Raw genomic sequence first — 26,677 nt, 5'->3', positions numbered from 1 at the left:
ATACATCTAGGTCACTAAGCAGTAACTGCAAATCGGCCACAAGGGATGAAAAGATAATCATTGGTCTATGAAGTTTTTAGCTGTGATTAGCCCATCCGAGTATACAAGGCCCATTTAATGGACTTCGGTAAATCAAATTTATGTTATGGCATACAAGTAATGGCGAAATTTACAGCAAATAAGCATCTCATTTAGCACCTAATACAAGTGCATTATAAAACAAAACAAAAAAAAACCCAAAACAACCCAGTGATCTTGGTACATATAGGTACCAATGACAAAGTTTGAGGAGGGGTGATGATTTTTGAAAAAAACTGGGTGAAAAATTGAGGGTGAGGACTTCCAAGGTAATTTTCTTAGAGATCTTACCTGTGCCACGAGCAATGTTAAGAAGACAGCGTGAGCTTAGGCAGCACCAGATTTCGGGCTTAGGAGCCTCTAGGCTGATGGGGTGAGAGATTGTCGTATGGAAGAGGGTTTTCGGTTTTTGGAGAACTGGGCTTTCTCAATTGGCTACAGGCTTTTTGCAAGGGATGGGCTGCACCTCAATGATGATGGTGCAGCTGCTTTGAGGGAGAAGATGGCTAGAGGGTTGGAGGAGATTTAAACTAGGCGTTTGTGGGGAGAGGGTGCAGTAAAGGATTCTGTGGAAGATAGGGTAGTGGACATAGGAAGGGAAAATGGGGAAGGAGATTTGGTTGGGGGTACTGTTAAGGACAGGGAGGACCACATGTTGTTTTTACAAACTCAGTGGCGTAACTATAGAGGAAACAGACCTTGCAGTCGCAGGGGGTCCTCTATAGCTAAAAAGAAAACACCCCCCTCCCCAGTCGCTCTCTCTTACTTGCGGCGGGGAAGGGGGATGCCAGTCTGTACAGGGTCGGGAGTGGGCGGGAGTATGGGGATTGGATTGCGAATTTGTGCCAGGCCCTTCTGAAGATTTTTTTGCTGGGGGGCCGGCACACTAGTTACGCCACTGGTGGCTATACTTTGTTTCAGAGGGACAGAGTAAATAGAAAAGGAGGAGGGATATGTCAGTTAGGCAGAGTTTTAAAAAAAACAAGCAATCAACCCTTTATTTAGGAATTGAGAAATTAAGGGGTTACGTTGCTAAGCTCCTCCAAATGAATAAAATGAGTGGTCTGCCATTTCTAGGGAAGCTTTAATCAAAAGTTATACCAGACAAATATCTGATTGCCCATCTATTAAAACTGCCTGATGAGGCGGCTCTCTTACATATTAAACGGTTGTTCACCTTTTAGCATGATGTAGAGAGCAATATTCAGAGTCAACTTGCAATTGGTTTTAATGTTTTATTATTTGTTGTTTTTGAATTATTTAGCTTTTTATTTAGCAGCTCTCCAGTTTTCTGTTTCAGAATTCTGGTTGTTAGGGTCCAAATTAGCCTAGCAACCATGCATTAATTTGAACAAGAGACTGAAATATGAATAGGAGAGGGTCTGAATAGAAAAATGAACAATAACAAAAAGCCTTGCTGTGCATTGTTTTTTTTTAGATGAGGCCAGGGATCCCATTTGAAAGCTGGAAAGTGTCAGAAAAAAAGATAAAAATGTAATATAAAAAAAATAAGACCAATTGAAAAGTTGTTTAGAATATCTATAATAAACTAAAAGTTAACTTAAAGGTCAACCACCCCTGTAATCTTGTTAAAAATAAATATGTATTTTAGCAAACGTATGTAACTTTAGATGTATGGAAAAGTAAAGTCTACACAACAGAGGGTATACCTGCTTAATTATGTGCTAGCAAAGAATGTAACTTTACAAACATATGCATGGCATCCATATCTTGTCCCATTACTAGAAAAAGCATTTCATTACATTCTCAGCAGCGCCAACCCTAAACTCTGAGTAGGGCTTAAAAGGGAACTTTCACAAAAATGAAAATTGAATATAAGCTTCAGCATACTGAAATAAGAAACTTTTTAAATACAATCAATATAGTGATATAGTGATATAGTGGATCATTCATCTGACACCCAACTGCTGAATGAAGACGGAATGAAGAGAAACAGATGCTGAGAGAGGAATAGTTAATATAAACTTGATTGTTTCATAAACAATGTAGAATTTTTAATTGATCGTATTTAGAAAGTTTACTACTTTAGTATGAGGAAGCTTATATTAAATTTTCATTTTCGCGACAGTTCCCCTTTAACATGGGGCATGCCTTCAGCATAGTTATGAACCCTTACTGATTGGCTCACTTAGACCTTGCCAAGCACTGATTGGTTAATCGACGTGGCTGGACGTTCGGCTTCCGCTGATTGGCTGCGCTGTAGCACCGCTGGCATTCGGGCGCCTTTGCTACAGGTTGCGGCTTGCGAACAGCGGTTCTGTACGGAAACCGGGAGGTAAGAAATGGGTCTGTGCTGTTGGGCGTGTTGGCTGTAATTACGCGTGCACACTTGCTTATTATAACCGGAGCACCGCGCATGAATATACCGGCATGTCCATTCAGAGGTGCGTTCCTCCAGCTTTAGATCTCTCCGCGTCGTTGTGAGGGATGCGGCTGCTTTTATCACCTAATCAGCAGTTTGACGCATTCTGTAGCGCTGTGTTTTGCGTTGAGAGAATGTGCGCGTCGCTCAGCTTGGAAGTCTAGGCCCTGGCGTCTCTGAGCAGGGAGGGGGGGCTTTGGGCATTCCATAGAGTCGAATGAAGGGAGAGAATGAGCAAAGCATATAGGGAGGGTGATTCCACATACCATTACCGTCAGAGAGATTTTTGGGCATTTATAGCTGTTTGTGTGCATTTCCATTGGCTCTCAGACCTTATTGAGGCTCCTTCTCCCCAGCACTGATTATTGCAACTTTACACATTTTTCAGTGGTTTTATCTTTGATGTGTAATTGTAATGGCCAATAAAGCAATATCATTCTATAATACACAAAAGCCATGAATATCCTGTAAATTATATCCTTATAAACGGTGAGTTCTGATGTCATGAGTTATAAACGGTGAGTTCTGATGTCATTTCAGTCACATGACTCATTGAAATTTGTGTATTATAATAAATAAAGTACCCCCAGTTGCAAAATATGAGGATATTAGAAGTTACCTCGGAGTTCCATGACCTGTATAAAAACACTCGCCCTTCGGCCTCGTGTTTTTATATGGTCATGAAACTCCTCGGTAACTTATAATATCCTTATATTTTACAAGAGGGGGTACTTTATTCACTATATTCTCTCCAGTGCTAGTTGTGGCTCCTGAAACCGTAAAGCAGAGGCCAGCTGATTAACATACCTGTGTGAGAACTGATTTGCAGCAAGAACTAGAGAACAAAACAGAATAAAATAAAGACGGCTTTCAATCAGGTCTGGACTGAGATTCAAAATAGGCCCTGACATTTCAGGTACACAGACTAGTGATGTGCGGGCTGGCCTGAACCCGCCTGACCTGTGGGTAAACCAGCGGGTATCAGGCCGGCCCACACATCACTACCTCGTTCTCCTTTGTGGTTTGCACTCTTCTCCTGCTCTCCCCGCCCGCCACCTTCAGCTTCCAGCTTTATAGCCACATACCTGCTAGCCCTGCCCCTTTTGTGATGTCATCGTTGGGGTAGTGCAGGTCTATAAAAGGTGTGCGGGTCAAGCTCTTCTCCTGCTCCACCGCCTTCAACTGCCGGCTTTATAGCCGCGTGCCTGCTCGCCCTGCCCCTTTTGTGATGTCATCGGCAGGGTAGTGCGGGTCTATAAAAGTAAGCGGGTGTGGGTCAAGCTCTTCTCCTGCTCTCCCCGCTCCACCACTTTCAACTGCTGGCTTTATAGCCGCGTGCCTGCTCGCCCTGCCCCTTTTGTGACATCATGTGCGGGACTATAAAAGGAAGCCAGCAGGCAGGTGGAGGGAGGTTTGGCTTCGAGCGGGTGCAGGTCAGGAAAAACTCGACCCGCACGTCACTAACACAGAGGCACTTAACAGCACCCGCTAGCCCAATAAATAGTGACTGTTTATGGCAACTTACAGTAGTCGCTCTGGCTTTTCCCAGAACCCACAGATAGTCAGTCTGGGCCAGCATTCAATAGCAATTATATTTATAAACCCATTAGGGATGCACCGAATCCACTATTTTGGATTCGGCCAAAGCCCCAAATCCTTTGCAAAAGATTCTGCCGAATACCGAACCAAATCCTAATTTGCATATGCAAATTAGGGGTGGCAAGGGGAAAAACATGTTTTACTTCCTAGTTTTGTGACAAAAAGTCACGCGATTTCCCTCCCCGTCCCTAATTTGCGGGTTCGGCCGGGCAGAAGGATTCGGCCAAATCTGAATCCTGCTGAAAAAGGCAGAATCCCAAACCTAATCCTGGATTCGGTGCATCCCTAAAACCCATTGGTGGTTTTGAATTATTGTAAAGATGCTTGGAACTGTATTTTCTTTCATTTTGCACGGTATGCAGTTTTTGGGTGGAGAATGCTTTAAAATGACTCAATCTATACATAGCCTGATGGGTCAAAGCACTGGGGAAAAATACACTGACGTAGCTGGAACTTTGCACCAGTGCCAGAGCAACTTAGCGCTAGTTTTAGGGCAATGAAGATAAGTGGGGTATTTGTCCCCCTCATCTTTTTTTCTCTGTATGACAGGCTGCCCCATGTTAACGGACACAAATTAAACCAAAAAATAAAAGTATCAAAGTAATGAAAATATAATATTCTGTTGCTCTGCATTGGTAAAACTGATGTGTTTGCTTCAGAAAGACTGCTATAGTTTATATATGGGACAGCCATTCAGTATGAAAATGAAGAAAACACACAGGTTACATAGTAGATAACCTGAAAAGCTCTGTAGAATCTATCTGCCTGTAACTTTTATCCCTGTTCAGACTAAATGGCTGCACAGCCGCTTGATTATATCATTTATTTATATAGCGCAAACAAGATACGCAGTGCTCTTCATTATATAAACTATAATAGTCTTTGAAACAAATACCAGTTTTACCTGTGCAGAGAAACCATACCTTTATATTTTTATTACTTTAAAATGCTTTTTTGGTGTAACTGTTCCTTTAAAAAAAAAAAAAAAAAAAAGGGGGACAGTGCACAATCCCACATGCAGAAGTTGGGGTATGTGGGTAGATTGATTGGGTTTAATTAAGAACGGTGCTTTAAAAATAATACTTGTTACAGGATAAAATGGACAGGGGTTCCAGTTTAGTCACTATACTTAGGTGACATTTTGTGCTTATTAATCGCTGGTTTCATGCCTGATCACATTCTCAGTACCTATTGTATCCCACAGGAATCAGGGCTTGGACATCGTCATCACCTTTCACTCCTAATAGTTGGTCTCCTATGTGTAAACTGGCATAGTGTGCAATGTAATGCCGTGTATATGTAACACTGCTGCAATGGAATGTTACAATACAGTAGTAGGCTATTAAAGTGGTAACAATACTCCTTGTTCAACATTAGTGCAATAAATAAGGCTGTGTTGAATTTTCTTTGTGCCTATTGTTTTAATCATGAAAAATCAATTTTTTTTAAGTTATATTGGGAAACATTTCATGGTTGGTCTTGTGTATTGACAAGGGTAGGGGTGGTTTATCTTTACGTTAACATTTCGTATGTTATAGGACAGCCAATTCTACTCAACTTTCCTTCTGGTGTTCATTATTTATATTTTAGTTTTTGAAATATTTGCCTTCTTCTGACTCTTTCCAGTTTTCAAATGGGAGTCACCGACCCCATCTAAAAACAACTGCTCTGTAAAGCTACACATGTATTGTTATTGCCACTTCTTTTTCCAGTCTTTTTTCTAAATCAGGGATCCCCAACCTTTTGAACCCCTGAGCAACATTCAGAAGTAAAAGGAGTTGGGGAGCAACACTAGCATGAAACATGTTCCTGGGGTGCCAAATAAGAGCTGTGATTTGCCATTTAGTAGCCCCTATGTGGATTGTCAACCTTCACTGAGTCTATGTTTGGCAGTACATCTGGTTTTTATGCAACCAAAACTTGCCTTGAATTGAAATATAAGCACCTGCTTTGAGGCCACTGGGAACAACATCCAAGGGGTTGGGGAGCAATATGTTGCTCACAAGCTACTGGTTGGGGATCATTGGCCCTAGCAACCAGATTGCGGAAATTGCAAACTGTAGAGCTGCTGAATAAAAAGCTAAATAACTCAAACCATGAATAATAAAAAATTAAAACCAATTGCAAATGGTCTCAGAATATCAGTCTCTACATCATACTAAAAAGTTATCTCAAAGACGAACAACCTCTTTAATCTAATAACCTACTTTGTGAAGACTAAACTGTAGCTTCAATATACCTGGTTGTTCTGTTTATTTCAAGAAAAACCATAGATTTGTTTGTGATTGAACAACAGGCCTAAAGTGTGTTTAGAGCACAAGCACTATTTATTGCACTCATGTTAAACAAGGGGGTATGCTGCAGGTTATGCTGCCTCTTTTAGGCAGACAAATTTGTTCCTTAGTGACTGCTTTTCATGACCTTGAAAAATGTTTTTTTCCAGTGGAACACCAGGTTTTCATTGCTGCTTAAAAGAAAGGCCTTGCTTATCTTGAATGAACTTCTGACATAGCAGATAGTACTTACTAACCAGGCTCTTATCTCTCATTGTGTAACTTGGTAACCACACTCATTGTGTGCCAGTAAGACAAGCCACTGCAGCTTTGTGCATAAAACTGGTTTGTCTGCAGTGAAATTGTCACTTCAGTGAGGAACCTGGTTTACTATGGGTTTACCAACTAAGGCTTCAGTAACTAGTGCTGTTCCGGCTGCTTTAGCATCAGTGTGTTAATATGCAGTTTACGTTTGCAATATTTAGCTAAAATGAAGATTACTTGTCCATTTTACCAGCTCTTAATGCATTTTTAATCAATAAACTCCTGCACACATCTCCTTGTTATACTGATATAGACATCTTTCCTTAGTTCCTCTAGACTTGAACATTTCCAGTTGGTCTTTATTTCTATTTAGCTTCAGATTTTCTTGGATCATTGAGCCTTTTGCTCTTTACAAGCCCTGATCTTCCTCATCTGTGCCCCTAATCCGCCAGGTCCTAGCTCCTGCCTACCTGCGCACGCATCACCCCCCTTTGGGAAGCTGTGGTTGCTCAGTGCTCCAATAATGCGGCTGGATGGCATAACGCCACCTGAACTTTTTCCGGCCCCAGGCCTTGCCACAAATCCAGGCCTAGCTCTCTAGCTTTTTAATGTAAAATGTAAACTGTTTTCCAGTTGTGAGTGCCATTTTAAGGCAGACATACACAGGGCAATCGGATATAACAGAGATCATACCAAAGGACCACATGCAGTTTGATCTTCTTGCTGTTGTTGCAGTTGTTCAGCAATGGATCGATTGGGTACACTTTCTGACTAATCAGCCCATGGGCCAAATAGATGGGAGCATACAAGGGTCCACACAGGTCATGGCCACCTTTCATTTGTTTCATACATTTGTACAAATATCTTTTTTTCACTTCCTTATCTGCCGATGCACCACACACTGGCCGACATGGTGAGTTGGCATTTGATGTATCCAAATCGAACAATAACCATAGTACATGGATATCGGTCAGGATCTGTGGGCCACCAAACACAAAACCATATTACGGGAATGGGATCTGTTATGTGGAAGCTAATTATCCAGAAGGCTTTGAATTACACACTTCGTTTTATCCAAATAATCCAAATTTTTAAAAATGATTTCCTATTTCTCTGTAATAACAAAACTGTACCTTGTATTTGATCTAAACTAAGATATAATTAATCATTATTGGATTTATTTAATATGTTCATGGATTTCTAGTAGACTTGATGGGATGAAGGGCCAAATTACAGAAAAATCCATTATCCAGAAAACCCCAGATCCCGTGCATTTGGGATAACTGGTCCCATACCTGTACTGGTCTGTGTATGGTCAGCTTTACTCAAGGGTTCCAGTTCTTTGATTGAAATGAATAGCGGATGGTCTAAACATAAAGATTAGTAATAACAATACAACCTCAGAATAAATATGCTTTCTGGTTGCTGGGATTTTTGTCCTGTAAGGTAGCATTTTGAATGCGGAATAAAAAGGTGAATTTTTCCATGTAGTTGCTATGTTAATTAGGGATGCACTGAATCCAGGATTCGGACAGGATTCAGCCTTTTTCAGTAGGATTCGGTCAAAATTTTTGCATATGAAAATTAGGGTTCGGATTTGGTTCGGTATTCGGCTGAATCTTTTGCGAATGATTCGGGGGTTTGGCCGAATCCAAAATAGTGGATTTGGTGCATCCCTAATATTAATTGACGTATTTTCTGGTCGATCACTGTTTAGTGTTTCTTTTGTCCGACTGCATGTCACACTTGTGGCATTCCATCTGTTAGGAAATATGATTCCCAGCACTAGGGCTGGTTGGAGACATAATCCCCCACATGTTGAAGATTGTGAGATCTTTACCCTGTAGGAAATCCCACGCACTATTTCATTTTTCTGCCATGAACTTTTCCTTTCTTCCTGCTTAGTTAATGTCAGGGCCCGAAGGCACAGTTTATACTATAGCATTGCAATGTATTATTTGCTCTGACAGCGCTCGCTTACAAAAGGGGTATTTCACACAGTCCTGTCTCATGCTGCAAAATGTAAAGTTGTTTAACAATAAAGGCAACTTCAAGTAAATTCCTTAAATAACGATTAGTACAAAATAATAAAATTAGTTTCAAGTTGAACTGGCCCTTTAAAACCTTGACATATCCTTAATCTCCGTTGGTGTATCTGGAGCAGACGCTCTAATCTGATATGAAAATCCTCACAGGCCTTCCATGCTGACAGATTTTAACTGGCGATTTTGCCCTCTTGAGAGGGTAAGCAGACTGTTTCTAGGTCTGTGTATGGGGCCTACATGATCACAGTTTGCAAAAACCTCAGATTTTCAATGCCAAGGTCCTCATTGGATTAAGCATTCAGACCTCAGCCAATAGATTTGAGCTATGGGACATTCAAGGCATTTTGTCATCCAAGTAAATACAATTCTCAAAAAATACCTTCCATTGCAGTGCATTAAAATCACCTAGAGCACGTCCGTAAAATAACTTAAATGCGGTGCTACCAAGTCACTGTGCTGCTATAACATCTATATTGGTGATATGTAGGCTGGCCACTGCAAAAAAATCTTTAGGTCGGGTTGAGCGCTCACTTCTGCTCTTCCCTCCTGCAACCTAACAAGTGTTGGCATCTGGCCTTTAAATGTATAGACTCGCACTTGCCCCGCCTATTTCATGACGTCTCTGCGGTGCGGGCATGGGTATAGAAATAGAGGGGATGGAGTGATCAGGTGCGAGACAAGGAAAACTTGACACGCGCATCACTAATCTCTGTGGCTTTATTTAGCATTGCTCGCTTCCTGATTAGTATAAGCATCCTATAGCTTTCATGATCTTTAACTGCAACCTCCAAGGGCTCACAGGGCTGCTGGGAGTTAAAATTCAGTAAGCTCTGTGGGTTGCTTGCTCCAGCACAAATAAGGATGGTGGCAGATGGGGAGATTAGTCAGTCGCCCAGCAACAAATCTTCTCTACTGCCGGCGACTAATTACGCCAAATGCCTTACGAATCGCCGGATGAATGGGAAAACGAATCGCTTCGGCTTTCCGAAGTCACCCGAAGTTTCCTTGTGAGACAACTTCGGAAATCAAAGCGCTAGGGCCCAACGATCGGATCACAACTGAGGCTAAACGGGCTAGCGGATCGTGGGACCGCATCAAAGAAAAGATGCGTCCACGATCCGACGGGATTTTCTAGCTGGTCCAATCAGCATCTGCCCAATTTCTGACAGATATTGATCGAGAAAGCCCGTAGGGGGGGCTCTACACGGGCCAATAAGCTGCCAACTTGGTCTGTCAGCAGCTTTTATCGGCCCGTGTATGGGGGCCTTTAGGGTATGACATGCGAGGTTTAGAAATGAAGCTGCCTGTTGCAGATGAGCTGCTGTGTGTAAGTCTGTGGCTGCCTGTGCAGGAAGCAGTGTTGTGTCTGAGTGATCCCACATTATGTGCTCCACTTCCTTCCTGTCAGTCTGTGTGAACCTTACTTACATATCAGGGTCTCTGCTCTGTCAGCATTCTGCTCCACTGCGTAGTGACAGAAGGATCTTCCATCTGCTTCACCATTCTCTAACAGGACCTCCTTATTATGATCTGGGGCAGTTTGTGAGTATAGCAGTGTCTGGTGTTTATTGCGCAGCACCACTTATAAACAGGAACAGTGGCTAGTGCATGGTTTACTTTCTGAGTGCTGCTCTTTTTTACCGTTTGGCCCATCTAGGCCAAAGAATGATCTTCTCTGGGAAACCTTATTGCATGCCTTAGAAATGCAAGACAAGCAGGCTGGAGAGGACTGCATCTATGAGCCAATGCATTCCTTGCATGCTTTTTAAATTATGCGGTTTTACATTTGAGTGATCTTCTACATCTGGTAGATTTTCTTCCAGACAGGCCTGGACTGAGAATTAAAACGTGCCCTGGCATTTCAAGTACACAGAGGCCCAACCAGCCCACTAAATAGTGACTTTCTATGGCACCTTATAGCAGCCCCTCTGGCATTTACCAGAACCTTCAGATTGCCAGTCCGGGCCTGCTGCCAGATATCTGTTGGGCAAGCCCATATGCTGCCAACATGGTCTGTAAGCAGCTTTTATCATCCTGTGTATGGCCACCTTTACTGCCATGTACGTTACGAGTGCTTGGAACATCTTAAGTATTGGCAATGCCTAACAGTCCTTTTCCTAACCCTTTCCCTTTAAAGAGCAGTCATGATAGGAATCCGAAGAATGTATAACTGTTGCCAATATAAAACTGCTTGATCCCAAATTCTGTGTTCCTCTGTTGCCTGAACCTACAGCTGTTTGATTGCAAAGGGGGGAGGGCCACAGGTTAAAGGTCAGAGACCAGGGGGGGTAAAGGGGGTAGGTCCAGCAATAAATTAATTACCAAAGTGTGGAAACCATACTTGTAGCTCTGTTTTGTAACCTGAACCAGCCCAACCCGAGGATGCAGGCCCACAAAGACATAAATACAAAGCAGGATGTGGGCAGCTTGCGTTGTGTTATATACCAGGAAGTGAACTAATCTACACATTCTTCCTCTGAAAATACTGTGCTATTTATTGATTTATTTTCCTTTTTTTTTTTTAACAGGTACATTTTATAAAGCTTGAAGATGTCAAAGGTACAACGTTATTTCACTGCCTCTGTATTTAATCACAAACACACATGTATTTTATATATTAAAAACCTTTTGCGCTTTATATGTGAGATTTAAAAGAGTCGAATGAAAACAAAGCTAGTGCATGGTTTTACTACAAATAACGTTTTTTGGTTTTGGCATTTTTTTATTTTTTTTTTACATTTTCAGCAACAGGCTCAGTTTACCAATCCTGAGACACCAGGGTATGTTGGATTTGCCAACCTTCCAAATCAAGTTCACCGCAAGTCTGTAAGGAAAGGCTTTGAGTTCACTCTAATGGTTGTGGGTAAGTACGATCTTAATTATGCATTCCTGCTCCAAATGTATGACTATACACAATGCTTTGCAAAAGAACTGAGACTACTGTACAGTTTTCTCATTTTGTTGAATAATATGCCTACATTGAAATGTTCTTCTCAGTGATATTTTTGTTCAAACTTCCTATGATACTGATTTGTTAGAATAAAATCTTAGGACTGTAATGGACTTGTGGTTGTGACCATTATCCAGCTGAAAGACGACTTTTAACCTAAGTTGGTGTTTTTTCCACACAGGCTATCTTGCAGTATTTTTCTGTTTTTAGCTCCATCCTTTCCTTCTGTTTAAAGGGGACCTATCGCGAAAATGAAAATTCAATATTGGCTCCAACATATGGAAATAAGAAACTTTCTATATACAATCAATTACATATTCTACATTGTTTCTTAAATAATCAAGTTTATCTTGACTATTTCTCTCACTATCTGTTTTCTCCTCATTCTGCCTTCATGCAGCAGTTGGTTGTCCGATTAATGATCCAATATATCTTATAGGGGAGCTAATTTTGCCTATAAGATGTAGTAGCGCTCACTCTATTAAAATCACCAGAAATCCTGTCTCTCTACATGCAGAATTTGTGCAAAAGGCAGTTACTTTGATTTTGTTTGTACTGGAATCAGTTATTTGAGTAAGCTCTAATACAGTGATCCCCAACCAGTAGCTCGTCAGCAACACGATGTTGCTCCCAGTGGCCTCAAAGCAGCTGCTTATTTTTGAATTCCAGGCTTGGAGGCAAGTTTTGGTTGCATAAAAACCAGGTTTACTGCCAAACAGAGTCTCAATGTAGGTTTACAATCCACATAGGGGCTACCAAATGGCCAATCACAGCACTTATTTGGCACCCCAAGAACATTTTTCTTGCTAGTGTTGCTCCCCAACTCCTTTTTCTTCTGAATGTTGCTCACGGGTGAAAAAGGTTGGGGATCCCTGCTCTAATATATCTGCTAGGAGCCCTCCTATAAGGTATATTGGATCATTCATCTAACACCCAACTGCTGCAGGAAGACAGAATGAAGAGAAACAGATGCTGAGAGAGGAATAGTGAATATAAACTTGATTATTTCAGAAACAATGCAGAGTATTTTATTTAGAAAGTTTCTTACTTCAGTATGATGAAGCTTATATTACATTTTCATTTTACGATAGTTCCCCTTTTTAAATAAGATCCTGAATACCAGCTGATGATCAGCAGCCCCATAGCAGGATCACCACCACTATACTTCACTGTAGGAACATTGTTTTTTTTTTTTTTTTTGAGGCAGTGGTTTAACTAAAATACAGCAAACCCAGTGATCAGGGGGGCCTGGACTGCAAGGTTTGCTGAAGTGAAATCTCCCTGCTAATGGGGTTGGAGCCGATGCTTTCGGACAGGGGCTGGAGGGGAGGAGAAATCTGTGTGCATGCGCGCAGCTAACCCATGCACCCTGAAGATTTTTTTTTTTGCAGGGGGGCCTGGTTAGCTGTAGTTACACTAGTGTTAGTCTTGAACAACAAATTGGTTTGAGCTTTGGCCAAAAAGCTCTGTCTTTGTTTCATATGACATATGACCCTAAAATATTTTCTCACATTACACTTTACATTTTTTTTTAATGTCATTTTTATAGCATACTGGCATGTGTTGTTCTCATTTCTGTATATGGTTGACCCCCAGCTACAGAAGTATGGTGGTCATAGCATCATAAATAATAATAATAATAATAATAAAAAAGTGTTCTCCCATTCCAGGACAAAGTCTCTTCATATTTTTTCTTGTTTTTTTACCCCTTGGTCTGGATTGGAGCTGCCAGTGACTAATATTTTTTGGATCTTTGTTATAGTAGTATCCCGTGGGACTGCTTTTCTTCAACACAAACTACATATAGATATTAAAAAAAAGAAATACTGCTTTTTGGAAGTTTAGGCAACTGTTTTTCTTTCATTAGAACAATAATCCAAAGTAACATTGCATTGGCTCAAGAGCAAAAAGGTAAAATGTTAGTGGTCTTTTGGCATTAGCATGTTTTCTAATTATCAGTTAATATTAGCCACCCCAGCTCTATATGTTCAGTAAAATAAAAAGAAAATCCATAGCTCTATGTTGTTTATAAAGGAGCCTATAATATAGAGCATTGTACCTCTGCAGAAGTACTTCTGTAGAAGGTTCCCTGTCTTAAACCCAGTGGCACATATAGAAGTAGGATACAGAGTGGGAGATACAGGAGCTGGTGCTACAATGGCAATGTTTTGCAAGTTTAATTTTTTTAAATTCTTGATGGGCAGAGCTGACTGTTGTCTTTTCTCTAAGCACAATATATGTAAGAGATATCTAGTAAGGATGCACCAAATCTAGGATCCGGTTTGGGATCTGTCCTTTTTCAACAGGAGTCAAATTCAGCCACATCCAAGTTCCTGGCTGAACAGAGTGCTTAATATCAATACTTTTTGACCCTTCCTTAACTTTGCAAATTCGTTTTCAATTTGGCCAAATCCTTCATGAAGGTTTCTGGATTTGGTGCATCCCTAATATTAAGGCTATCAACACTAAATGCTCTTTGCTTTCTGAGCAAGGTGTTGGTTGGTTGATGCAACTGACACTGGTAGAGAAACCTGGTCTCCACTTTTAGAATCTTCTAAAAATATGACAGCTTCAGCTATGTTTTGACTTCTGTTCCACTATTTCAGATTCTTTTTAAACTTGCTTGGCTAGTACTTCATTCTCATCCTACACTTCCTGCTGCAGAGTAGAACTGAAAGTTCCAAATATTCACAGTTAACTATTTTTGTTCTTGCAGGAGAGTCAGGGCTGGGAAAATCAACTCTGATCAACAGCCTCTTCTTGACAGATCTGTATCCTGAGAGGGTAGTTCCTGGAGCAGCAGGTAATTGTTTTTGTTCTGCAGCCATATTACGCTTAAGCTTAATGTAGATCTAAAGCCTTGTTACATTTTGATACTTTAGATTTGGCACAATGCTCACCAATCTGAGCTTTATCAGGTAAAGGCTTAAAAATACAGGTATGGGATCTGTTAGAAAGCTCTGGATTACAGAAAGGCCGCCTCCCATGGTCTCCATTTTATCCAAACAATCCAAATTTCTAAAAAAAAAAAAAGTGCTTTTTCTATGTAATAGGAAGGGTAGGACTACATGAACGATTCTGGCGCGATCCGACGCGCTGCGCATGGCGTTGATTCGACACGACTGTCGGATGCAGACTCATCGTGCAGCATCTGCATCCAACAGTCGTGTTGCGTCGGATCAATGCTGCGACGCAATGCAACAATTCTATTACTTGCCTTATTTTTGTTGCATGCGACAAGTCGCATGCGTTTTGTCCGATTGCACCGGAATTGTTCATGTAGTCCTACCCTAAAACAGTACTTTGTACTTGATCCAAACTAAGAAATAATCAATCCTTACTGGAAGTTAAACCAGTTTATTGGGTTTATTTAATGTTTACATGATTATCTAATAGACTGAAGGTATGAAAATCCGAATTACAGGCCCCCGGCAAACCCCAGGTCCCAAGCATTCTGGATAACAGGTGCCATACCTGTATGAGTCACTATTTATTAATTCATTGAGACATAACTTATCTTCATGGATGTTTATTTCCTTTAATCTCATACATATGGGTTAAAGACAATGTCCCTCTACTGAAGCCTACTTTTCTATGCTGTTCCTCTTAGGGCCCAACAGGAAACAATCATTCTACTTACGTGTGAGATGAGAATTGATTGGGTACCAGATGCTCTGTTGATTTTAAAGAGCAAACCAGATCTTTAAAAGCCACTGGTGGAGTGGGGCCTACAGATCTAACTAATAACCAGTGTTTTTCGCTGGGTGATCCCAGCAGATAAACATTTGAAAAATTAAAATTACAAACTCTTAATGTAGTAAGGGACTGGTGCCAATGATTTCGAAATGTTCGTCTAACTATTAAGAGAACATACTGAATTCACACAACACCTTTGCATCACCCATTATGTACCTATGATGAGGCATTTGGACCTGTTTTTTCCGATAGCGTGAAAAGAAATAATACAATATGATTGAAGCCCTTTATTTTTGTGTTATTGGAAAAATACACATTCTTTGAATCAGTAATCATTTATTTGTTCAGTGTTGTGTGTTTTAAACACAGGGAACACTTTTCTGCACCACTGAGTGAGTTGCTTCATCCATGTTTGGATGAATGATACTCTCTTACTAAGGGGTTTCTTGAAATTAAATTGTACTTTTGATCATATTTAACTGCTGTATATCGCACCCTAAATTCCCTTCCTGAATCTTTTTTTTCTTTTTAGATAAAATTGAACGGACAGTGGACATTGAAGCTTCCACTGTAGAAATAGAAGAAAGGGGTGTGAAGCTGCGTCTCACTGTGGTTGACACTCCAGGCTATGGAGATGCCATGAACTGTGTGGATTGGTGAGTGTCGCCATTTGAAAATTGTTAGAATTGTGGTGGAATGGCCTTTATTATTCAAACTGTAGCAACTCAGGGACCATGGGCTATGGGTGAACACACCAAAGTACTATGTACAGGTACCTGTACCATATATCTAATATCTTGTTTTTTTTCATGCAGTTTTAAACCGATCATCTCTTATGTGGACAACCAGTTTGAGCGTTACCTACATGATGAAAGTGGCTTAAATAGAAGGCACATTGTGGACAATAGAGTCCATTGTTGTTTTTACTTCATCTCTCCTTTTGGACATGGGTATGTAAAGCTCTTACATATTCATCCTGTGCATAACAATGGGGTATATTCACAAAATGTGTCTCAAGGGATAAATTATAGACATGTGCAATTCTGATTTTACTTTTCTTAATGTATTACATAAATATGCTCTTGTGCTTCTCAAATAAAATGTTAAAGGGGTTGTTCACCTACAAAACACTTTTTAGTTCAGTTGTCCAGATGCACTGAATCCACTATTTGGGATACCGAACTGAATCAGAATCCTAATTTGCATATGCAAATTAGGGGCAGGAAAGGAAAAAGTGTGCATTTTTTCACGTCCTTGTTTGTGATGAAAAGTCACGTGATTTCCCTCCCCACCCCTAATTTACATTTGCAAATTAGGATTCGGTTCGGCCAGACACAAGGATTCGGCCGAATCCTGCTGAAACGGGGAGAATCCTAGATTCAGTGCATCCCTAGTTGTCTTCAGATTGTGCACCAGAAATAGACTTTTTTTTCAGTTGCTTTCAGTTTTGTATTAATTTCCAAAATGAATACAAAATAAAGTTTAATGTTCTTCCGACAGCTCAGTAATCCAGGTGCAGATTCTGAACTGTTATTATTTGCTCTATTGGTTGGTACATTTGTCGGCAGCATATGTGGAGTATTAACAACTATTGCATCAATTATAACAGCTGTCTTTAATTAAACCCAGGGATTTGGCTCAGCGGGGATAAAGATAAGAAATGTATTAATTAATGCATCAATTTATAACAGTTTAGGGTCAGTCCACACAAGCAGATTCGGGGAGATTTAGTTGCCTGGGCGACAATCTCCCCGAACTGCCTTTGCGTGTCTTCCCGTCCACTATAATAAAAAGTCGCCTGCGCTAAAGCACACGTGGCAATTTGTTTTCCAAATTACGCATGCGCAATTACGTTGCAGGGGACCCCCATAAACATCACCCACAAAATGTTCTTGGCACACTGGGTGCACTGAATTATCCTCCAGCACCTCAGCAGTGTATGTTAACCACTCTCTCACTTCACATAATGTCTTAATATTCTGGCTCTTCCCTGGCTCATATAACCCATATAGTGAGTGTTTGGCCTTTATTAGTCCCTGCTTGGATCGCTTGTGACTGCTTCTGGTCAAATGTTCTTCAAATAGGTTTTACATATTGTGTTATGTATAGTGCAGCACATTCTCATGATTTATACTGCTTAAACAGTCCCGTCCCCCCCTAGTTATACAATTATGTAATTTGGGAGTGACTTTATGGGTTTTGCCAATAAATTGATTTCATACAAACTTGGCATCTAGTTATTGTATACAGGCTTAGTTTAAATAAACAGGTTGTTTGTGATTGATAACTTTGCCCCCCCACAGAAAATATTCTGCAGACACCCGTGCGTCCAATACATTATCAAATGTGTATTATCTCTCTGCTTTGCAATTGTTTTCACAAAACTTAATTTCAGACCTTTTTCAGTTGCAGTACATAAACGTAACATGTAATGTAATGGCCTATTATCAGTGCACAAGACCCAGTTTCTCTCTAACCCTAGAATGTGAATAAGTGTAAAATGTCTCTTTAGCATTTTTGTAAGACAGTTAATTAACTGAAAATTACCTTTTAAAAAAAGTTTGTCTCAAAAAAACACACACACACACACATATATATATATATATATATATATATATATATATACATATCATCTTGATAAAGGTCCATGTGAGGACCGAAACGTCGATCCAATAAAATGATTCATTTTTGAGAAGTCCCAGTGTGCGTCAGCTTTCTACATGCATATACAAAAAAAATTTTCTGACAAGCACCTGGGCCTTTACTCCAGTAAGTGTGTGCCGCAGCCCTTTCACATTTATATATTTATATATATATATATATATATATATATATATATATATATATATATATATATATATATATATATATATATATATATATATATATATATATAATGTAACTTGCAAAAGAATGTAAAACAATGTAGGTTTTAGCTGAAAATATAATCCTTGTCTCAGATAATATCTCATGAAATTAACTCATGCAACCCTGCATTGATGAAGTGAGAGTTGAAATATTATTTTCAGTTTAAGTTGAGATTTTTATTTTATATCAACCCTTTGTAAATGAGGCTTCATAACCCCATATGTAATAAAAGTCACAATGTTTGCCCAGGTGGGGTAACCTAGAGCAACCAATGAGATGGTTGCTAACGTAGCAAACGTTGCAACTTATATTATATAACTCCATCTTGTCTTTATTTGTTGTAGAAATTGTCATAGCTTTTTTGACAAGAAACCCCATACCAAAATTGACACCACAGCTATAGGAAAGAATGGAAAACCTCATGCAAAACGACTCACTTACTTTTGAATTTCTTTGGGTTAATAGACTAGCAGCGACATTGTATAGTTTTTATTTGTATTTATTATTGCAATGACCCCCTGTTCTTTTAATGTATTGTTCTGCTGTACAGTGATGTGTTTTCATGTAGAGCTATATAAATAAAATAGGGATGCACCGAATCCAGGATTCAGTTCAGGATTCGCCCATTTTCAGCAGGATTCGGCCAATCCTTCTGCGCGGCCAAACCGAATCAGAATCCTAATTTGCATGTGCAAATTAGGATTCAGTTCGGTATTCAGCCGAATCTTTCGATTGGGGTTTGGCAGAATCCAAAATAGTTGTTTCGTTGCATCCCTAAAATTAAAATAAACATTCATACACATTATTTTGGCATTTCAAAACCAGGTTACTAATTTTTACATTTGCAAAAGATGCTTTCATTTGTATAATATAATTACTTTTTTTTCAGCCTGAAGCCTCTTGATGTGGAGTTTATGAAGGCTTTGCACAATAAGGTCAACATTGTCCCAGTCATTGCCAAAGCGGATACTTTGACATTGCGGGAACGTGAGAGGCTAAAGCGAAGGGTAAGGAGCACACAGATCCAGATGTTGGCGAATACCCTTCCTTTTAAGGGGCATTTATTTACTAGTGCACAGATAAAACCCCTGCTAACAAAACAGTCACAACAACGGTGGAGGAGTTGTGTACTTAAAAAAAAAAAAAAAAAAAGCATGTTTACCACAAACTCTGTTCTCTCATCTGGAACAAGGGGCTATACTACCACTTTAGCTAATGGTTATATACAGGTTTAGGACCTGTTATCCAGAATGCTTGGGACCTGGCGTTTTCCGTATAAGGCGCTTTTCCATAATTTGTATCTCCATAACTTAAATCTGCGAAAAAATAATTTAAGCATTAAAAAAACCCACAAAGACTGTTTTGCCTTGAATAAGGATTAATTATATCTTAGTTGGGATAAAGTACAATCTAACCTAAAATTTTAATATTACTGAGAATAAGGAAATATTTTTTTTAAAACTTGAATTATTTGTTTAAAATGTAGTCTATGGGTAATGGGTGTCCGGATAACAGATCCCATACCTGTACTGCATAGCCCATTATGCTAGGCATGTATGCTGCTTTGATGTGTGCATGTGATCAAAATCCTTCTCTGTTATAACCAGTGGTGTAAGTGGATTTTACTGGGCCCCAATGTAAAATTATTTTAGGAACTCCAAGATATCCAAAGGTTGTCCTTGTTTACCAATATATGTTGAAATTGCTCATTAATTAGGGTCTCATGAGGTCCCCTATGCCTTCTGGGCCCCCCTGCAGCCACAAGGTCTGCTAGCTCTGTAGTTAAGACCCTGGTTTTAACAAATTTAGTTTTAGCAATATTTCTTTTTTTTTAAAAAAAAAACACTTAATATTTGAAAAGTACATCGTCCATTGATAGGAAATGTTTGTGAAGAATCAGATCGCCCTTGACCTAGACTGTGTAACTAAAAGCTTCCGTGCAAAATGAAGGTGGTGATGTGAAAGGCAGTCTGTGTTTTCAGGTATTGGATGAAATAGAAGAACATGGAATCAAAATCTACCAGCTGCCAGATGCAGAGTCAGATGAAGACGAGGACTTTAAGGAGCAAACAAGACTCTTAAAGGTATGTGGATATGTTGGTTGACGCTTATATCTTAAAATAATAAGACACTGGCCATATATGTATGCATGCTTTATTCGTTTTACACAAAAAAAACACAAATGATTGTATTAACATATTAAATAGAATGTTGTGATGTGCCTAAAGAAATATGTCACTGTTACATTGCAAATTGCATTTATATTACACTACAGTGAGATCAGTGGAAAAAAAATAGCTTTGTTAAGAACATTGTAGAAAACAGTTTTGCAATTTCTACACTGTCAATCCTTCGTGTGCATAGACTTTTCCTGATATCTATTTAAAAGTCTATTATGGCCTCTCAATTTTCTTGGTTATCTTTTGCTGCCGCCCATTTTCTACGTAACAACCCACTGACTGTTTCAGGAGGAGAACACAAAGTCTATAAATCCAAGGGTACATAATATGTATGACCTGCTTTCCTCCACCTGTGTTTTGTATGCAGACAGAGAATAGCGAATCCACTCCTTGGTGTAGCTACACTGACAAGTACGTTGTTGTACCATGCCTTTAACGTAACGAAGTAGTCCAAATCTTCCACGTAGCATGCCTTTAACGTAACATACATATTACAGTTTCCGCTTCCATTTTATAGTAGTTGGAACTGAAAAAGAGGTAATAACATTGTGTGGTGAAGGGGGACGGGCTACATGTTTTGACAGCCAGCGGCTTCAGGTTAATTCGGCTCCTGCCTTGTCTATAACTGAACAGATTTTAATATTTCTTTTAGGCCAGCATCCCTTTTACAGTTGTTGGTTCCAACCAACTCATTGAAGCTAAGGGTAAAAAGGTGAGAGGCCGATTGTACCCGTGGGGTGTGGTGGAAGTGGAAAACACAGAACACAATGACTTCCTGAAATTGAGGACCATGCTGATGTAAGTGCTTTTTCTGTGATTATATACTCTTTGTGCATGAGATGCTTTAGGAAATCACAATATAGCAATACAAACTGTTCTATAACACATAAAAAATACAATTGCACATTGTCAGTGTGCTCTGGGCAGCTGCTGAGAAGCTAAGGTTTATGAAATCATCAATCTATCCTCTGTTATAGTAGCTCTGATTATTTATCAATTCCAAATCTGAATGCACTTGTTTCTGTATAATGCAAGTCTGAATTTATATTGTAAGTTGGTCCATAAGAGCAGGTAACTTACAGCAGCCCAGAGCATGTCTGAGTCACACTGTCAATTCCTACGGCATAGCAACAGTTTCTATTGCAGTTTCAGGCGCAGAGCCTGTTGGCATGCAAACTATTTCCTTGGCAAGGCTGGGATGAATGGATTGCTCCAAAACATCGATAATTTTTTTCTGGAAATGGACAAGTCCATCTGTGTACTGCAGTGACAGAAACATTGGCTGCAGTTTTCATGTTTGCCATGCTGACATTTTACAAGGTGACAGTTGCAAATATTAAAGTGATACTGACACTAAAAAACTACTTTTTAAAATATGAATGTACATTAAAAGTTACCTATAGGTCATGTTGATCGTTTTTTTTTCTGAGAGTTTTGTTTTTGTAAAAAATATTTAGTTGATGTTCCTAAACCTGGCTGTTTTGCCAACCTGACTGTCCCATCTCAGCCTGTCAGTTAAAGTTTCTAATGCTAACGGACTCCTGCTGCAGAAATATGTCAGCCCCCTCATAGACCAGCACGGGGAGTCAGATGGGTAATGTTAAAGCTTTGAGCAAATACTTTTTGAGAAAAATTTATAAGTAGAAAACAAAGTCAATAGTATAATAGATGTAAAAATGGTTTAATTTCAGGTGTAAGTATCTCTTAAATGCAATGGGTTTCATGCTTGGGGTTGCCATGAGTTTTACATTAGTGGTTGCCATATAAGTGGTTTGTATGAAAACAGTTACAGTGATGATGTTTTGCTGTTTGTGACATTATTCCGTTTTTACTGCATGTTTGCAGTTTTTCACAATCAATTGTACTAAAAGTGTTTTGTGCCATGGTTTTGTTATTGTCTTGAGCAATGTGCTTATACCCTCATCTTCTAGCACACACATGCAGGACCTGCAGGAGGTAACCCAGGATCTGCACTATGAAAACTTCCGCTCAGAACGTCTAAAGAAAGGCGTTACCAGGTACAGTGCAGAGATTTTCTGTGAATATTTCTTAAACATGTTTGATTTGCAACAGCCATTTTTGCTAAGCTTTTTAAATGTAAGACTGCAAAACTGTGGTCCCAGTGCCAAGTTTTTATGACCCATAGTATCTTGACATGACATGACATTAAGACTTCAGCAGTGTTCTGACAGCACACAGCAGTGGTCAAAACATCCTTATTCACCATCCTGCTTTCCAATGAAAAATCTAAAGTAATTACATATCTCATCTTCAGGCAGACACTGCTAAAACGTGTTATGGATTGTGCATTTTTTATTATAAAAATTCTAATAGTTTTCCAATCTGTTTTCAACCTTTCAGCAGCAAGGTAGAACATGTGGAAGTGACTAAGGACCAGATACTCCAGGAGAAGGAAGCAGAGGTAACTATAAAACACTGAGTTTTATCTATTTCCACATTCCTTTAATTGCCACCTTTTTCAAACTGTATGTTGATCTTCAGCATGCACCATTCCATCTATTGCTGAATTCCCAGGCAATATTTTGGGAATGCTGTAGGCTATAGTTTTACAGGAAAATGCAGATTTGATATCCCTACCATAGCTGTTTGCCTGTCCTAAGAAACTGAATATTTGGCCACAGAAGAGTGTAACATTCTCAGTGTTTTTGTTATGTTTAATTTTTATTTGTGTATTGCAGCTGCGTCGCATGCAGGAAATGATTACGAGGATGCAGGCGCAAATGCAGATCCAAGGTCAAAGTGGAGATGCACAGCACTTGTAATGGTGAGAAGAATTATTACATATATTTATAAAGCATCAGCATATTCTGTACTACTGTGTAAAAATTGAGATACACAAAACTAAAACAATAGGAAATATTTTTTTTAACGTTAAAGGGGTAGTTCACTTTTAAGTTAACTTTCAGTGTGTTATAGAATATCCTATTTGCAATCTTTCAAATTGTCTTTTTTTTAAAAAATAGTTATGAATTATTTGCCTTTTTCTTATGCCCCTTTACAACTTTGAAATGGGGGGATCCCTGATTCCAGCAGTCAAAAAACACTTGCTTTGTGAGGCTACAATTCAATCGTTATTGTTACGTTTTATTACTTATCTTTCTATTCAGTACCTCTACTATTTATATTCTTATTCATGATGCTGCCTGGTTGACAGGGTAAATTGGAACCTAGCAACCAGATAGCTGCTGCAATTCTAAGCTTGAGAGCTACTGAAAAAAAAAGGGGGGGAAAAATAGCAGAAAATAAAAAATGAAGACCATTTGCAAATCATCTCAGAATATTACACCATGCTAAATGTAAATCTAAAAATGCACTTTTAACACTGTCTGATATGGATGCACCGAATCCACTATTTGTGATACGGCTGAATCCCCGAATCCTTCATGAAAGATTCGGCCAAATACCGAACCATAACTAATTTTTTTTTTTTAGCGTTTTTATTGAATGCTTTAAAGGTTACAACAAAACAGGTAGGGTGAAGGAACAAAAGTAGAGATAGAAAGGAAGTAGAGCTACCTAAGCCTTTGCGAGTCAAACCTATTTATAAGGATTGAGCAACATATTATTTTTTTTTATTCAACTAATTAAATATCCAGTTGAATGAATAATTATTTTTAAAGAAATTGTCATTTTTTTTTATTTTTTTTTTTTACATTTTCAGGAATTGTATTTCTTTTCCTTGAATAAACTATGTGGCTGCGTCCCCAGAGACCCCATTTATGGACTTAGGTTGATATCTGACACAGCTTTTATCCACTGTCTGCCCGAGTCAGTATCTGAAATTATGAATGGAGGGTGGGATAAAGGTTGACAGGCTTAGGACAAATGTATACAATGTGCCAACCTACTGGGACATAGGGCCACCCCTCCCGAACGTAACATCAACTACCGAGTTGTCGGTCAAAATAGCTCCAGCATTGATCTGTAAAAAGGTCTGTGGAGGCAAGTTGTTGATTAAAATGGGTGGTTCACATTCAAGTTAACATTTAGTATGTTGTAGAAAGGTCAATTCTGAGCAGCTTTACAATTGGTCTTCATTGTTTTTTTTTTTTTTAATTATTTACCTTCTTATTCTGACTCTTTCCAGCTTTCAAATAGGGGTCACTGACCCCATCTAAAAACAAATGCTCTGTAAGGCTACAAATGTAGTGTTATTGTTACTTTTTATTACTCCTTATTACTCATATTCATATTCCAGTCTCTTATTCAAATCAATACATGGTTCCTAGTGTAATTTGGACCCTAGCAACCAAATTGGGTTATTACTCTGCTGCACTTTACCAGTCAAGCAGTTGCGTAACTATAGCTGGAAAGCTGCTAAATAACTTAAAAAAACACCCATAGTAAAAAATTAAAACCAATTGTAAATTGTCTCAGAATATCACTCTTTATATCATACTTAAAGTTCTCAAAGGTGAACAACCCCTTTAGCATGGAGTATAATTCACTTTAAAGTATAGCTTTCTTTCTGCTTCCAATAACAATTTAGCAGGACACATTTAAGATACAGTGGCCCTTAATGTTTTTATGTTTTTGTTTATGCAGGTCTTCAATCAGTATTAAGAGCCAAAGCATTGGGCTAACAAGGATTCACCTGTGGCCTGCTGTACTGTACACAAAGTGCTTTATTCTGGTTTATACATACTGACATTTTGTGAATTGACTGTCTTGATATCCAGTTATTTTTCACAGGGCTTTTTCTATTTACATGAGTTACACAGAGCTTGGATCTTTCACATGCCACTTGCTGTTACGCTGTCTGTTTTGTCTGTTACATGTTCCACATTTTCTAAACACAACCTATAAAAATATAATGCAGCTTTATATCCAGATGCCAGGCATGTATGCTGAGCAGTAGATATAGACTATACTATTATCTGCTTACCTGTTGCATCTTTTAAACAGAAAAATGTCCTCTTTCTGCACTTCTAGCCTTAACCCCCTACTACCCTTTACTTACCGAGATTCTATTGTTCCAATTCTGTTGGAAATATATAAAAATGGTATATGTCCTGCAAGGCAACTGAAGCCTGCAAGGTTTTATGCTAGAATTTTTTTTTTACGTTATACACAGTGCTGTCCTAATTTTTTGGGGATGCCTTGTGGCATTGAAGAATAACCTCTACTCTTGTTCCATATCCTTACTGTACTGGGCAAACCCAGATTGAGTTGATTAAGTTTGAATCTCACTGATCAGCGCCCTAAAGCAGCCAAGTGAATGGAGAGAATCAACAGCATCAAAAATAGTCAACCAAGATAAATATGGAGCTATAGGGGGCAATTCTGTAGGCCTTCTGTAGACCTTAGTCAACCAAGATAAATATGGAGCTATAGGGGACAATTCTGTAGGCCCTCTGTAGACCTTAGTCAACAAAGATAAATATGGAGCTATAGGGGACAATTCTGTAGGCCTTCTGTAGACCTTGTAAATGTATGATACTGAACAGAAAGGCTGGAAACCCACATCACACTCCTCCACAAGTTGTTTGTTGGCCCAGGGGCCAAACATATTCTACAGTAAATCATGGGGGGAATTTGGTTAGAGATGTTCTCTCATTCTTTTCTATTTCATATATAAGATTTTGAGTATTTGAGGGCTAATGCTGTTTTTTTACTAGAACTTTTTTTTTTACATTTTGATAAGCGTGTATCTTTTTTTATCCTGCTGCCAGGAGTATATATATCCGTGTGTATTCTTTGATATAAAAAATCTCATTTCAATGCAGTGCCTTTAAAATAGAAATTGTTGTAGTTTGTAATTGTGCACTTTTCTTTTGTAATGGCAATTGTATAATAAAATTCTCAATTAACCAACAGGAAATTAGGCTGAAAAGGAATCACATTTTCAATTTGAATGTAAATTTGATAATAAACGCTTGACATAATTGCAATTGGTTTTAATGTTTTATTATTTGCAGTTTTTGAGTATTTCTGCTTTTTATTCAGCAGCTCTCCAGTTTGCAATTTCGGCACTCTGGTCACTAGGGTACTAATTACACTTGCAACCATGTGTTGATTTGAATAAGAGACTGGAATATGAATAGGAGAGGCCTGATTAGAAAGATGAGTAATAAAAAGTAGCAATAACAATACATTTGTAGCCTTAGGGTGGTGGCAGGTGAGGCTACTGGGGGAGATTAGTCACTTGGGGACAAATCGCCTCTTCTTCGGGCGACTAATCTCTCCTAAATGCCTTCCCGCTGGCTAGAATGTAGACGGCACCCTGCCCGAAATTGCCTCACGAGTAGCCATCCCGCTGTCCATTTACATTCTAGCCGGGGGGAAGGCATTTAGGGGAGATTAGTCGCCCGAAGCGTCGA

At 39.1% G+C, this 26,677-nt stretch overlaps 1 protein-coding gene across 8 annotated transcripts; it reads left to right on the top strand.

Moving 5' to 3' along the window:
• The first annotated feature begins 2,242 nt into the window (after positions 1-2,242).
• septin2.L (septin 2 L homeolog) lies at positions 2,243-26,248 on the top strand. Of its 8 annotated transcripts, none has more exons than XM_018261729.2 (13): positions 2,243-2,374; positions 11,171-11,201; positions 11,388-11,505; positions 14,309-14,395; positions 15,821-15,944; positions 16,104-16,238; positions 19,046-19,163; positions 20,139-20,240; positions 20,989-21,134; positions 22,268-22,354; positions 22,701-22,758; positions 23,036-23,121; positions 24,903-26,248. In XM_018261729.2, exons 2-12 carry the CDS (start codon positions 11,193-11,195, stop codon positions 23,117-23,119), a joined length of 1,068 nt encoding a protein of 355 aa, XP_018117218.1. In that variant the 5' UTR covers positions 2,243-2,374; positions 11,171-11,192; the 3' UTR covers positions 23,120-23,121; positions 24,903-26,248.
• The last annotated feature ends 429 nt before the right edge of the window (positions 26,249-26,677 follow it).

The sequence above is a fragment of the Xenopus laevis genome, chromosome 5L (genome assembly GCF_017654675.1).
Source record: "Xenopus laevis strain J_2021 chromosome 5L, Xenopus_laevis_v10.1, whole genome shotgun sequence".
Lineage (NCBI taxonomy): Eukaryota > Metazoa > Chordata > Amphibia > Anura > Pipidae > Xenopus > Xenopus laevis.
Note: the sequence above shows the minus strand (reverse complement) of the source record. Positions and strands in the feature narration are given on the sequence as shown.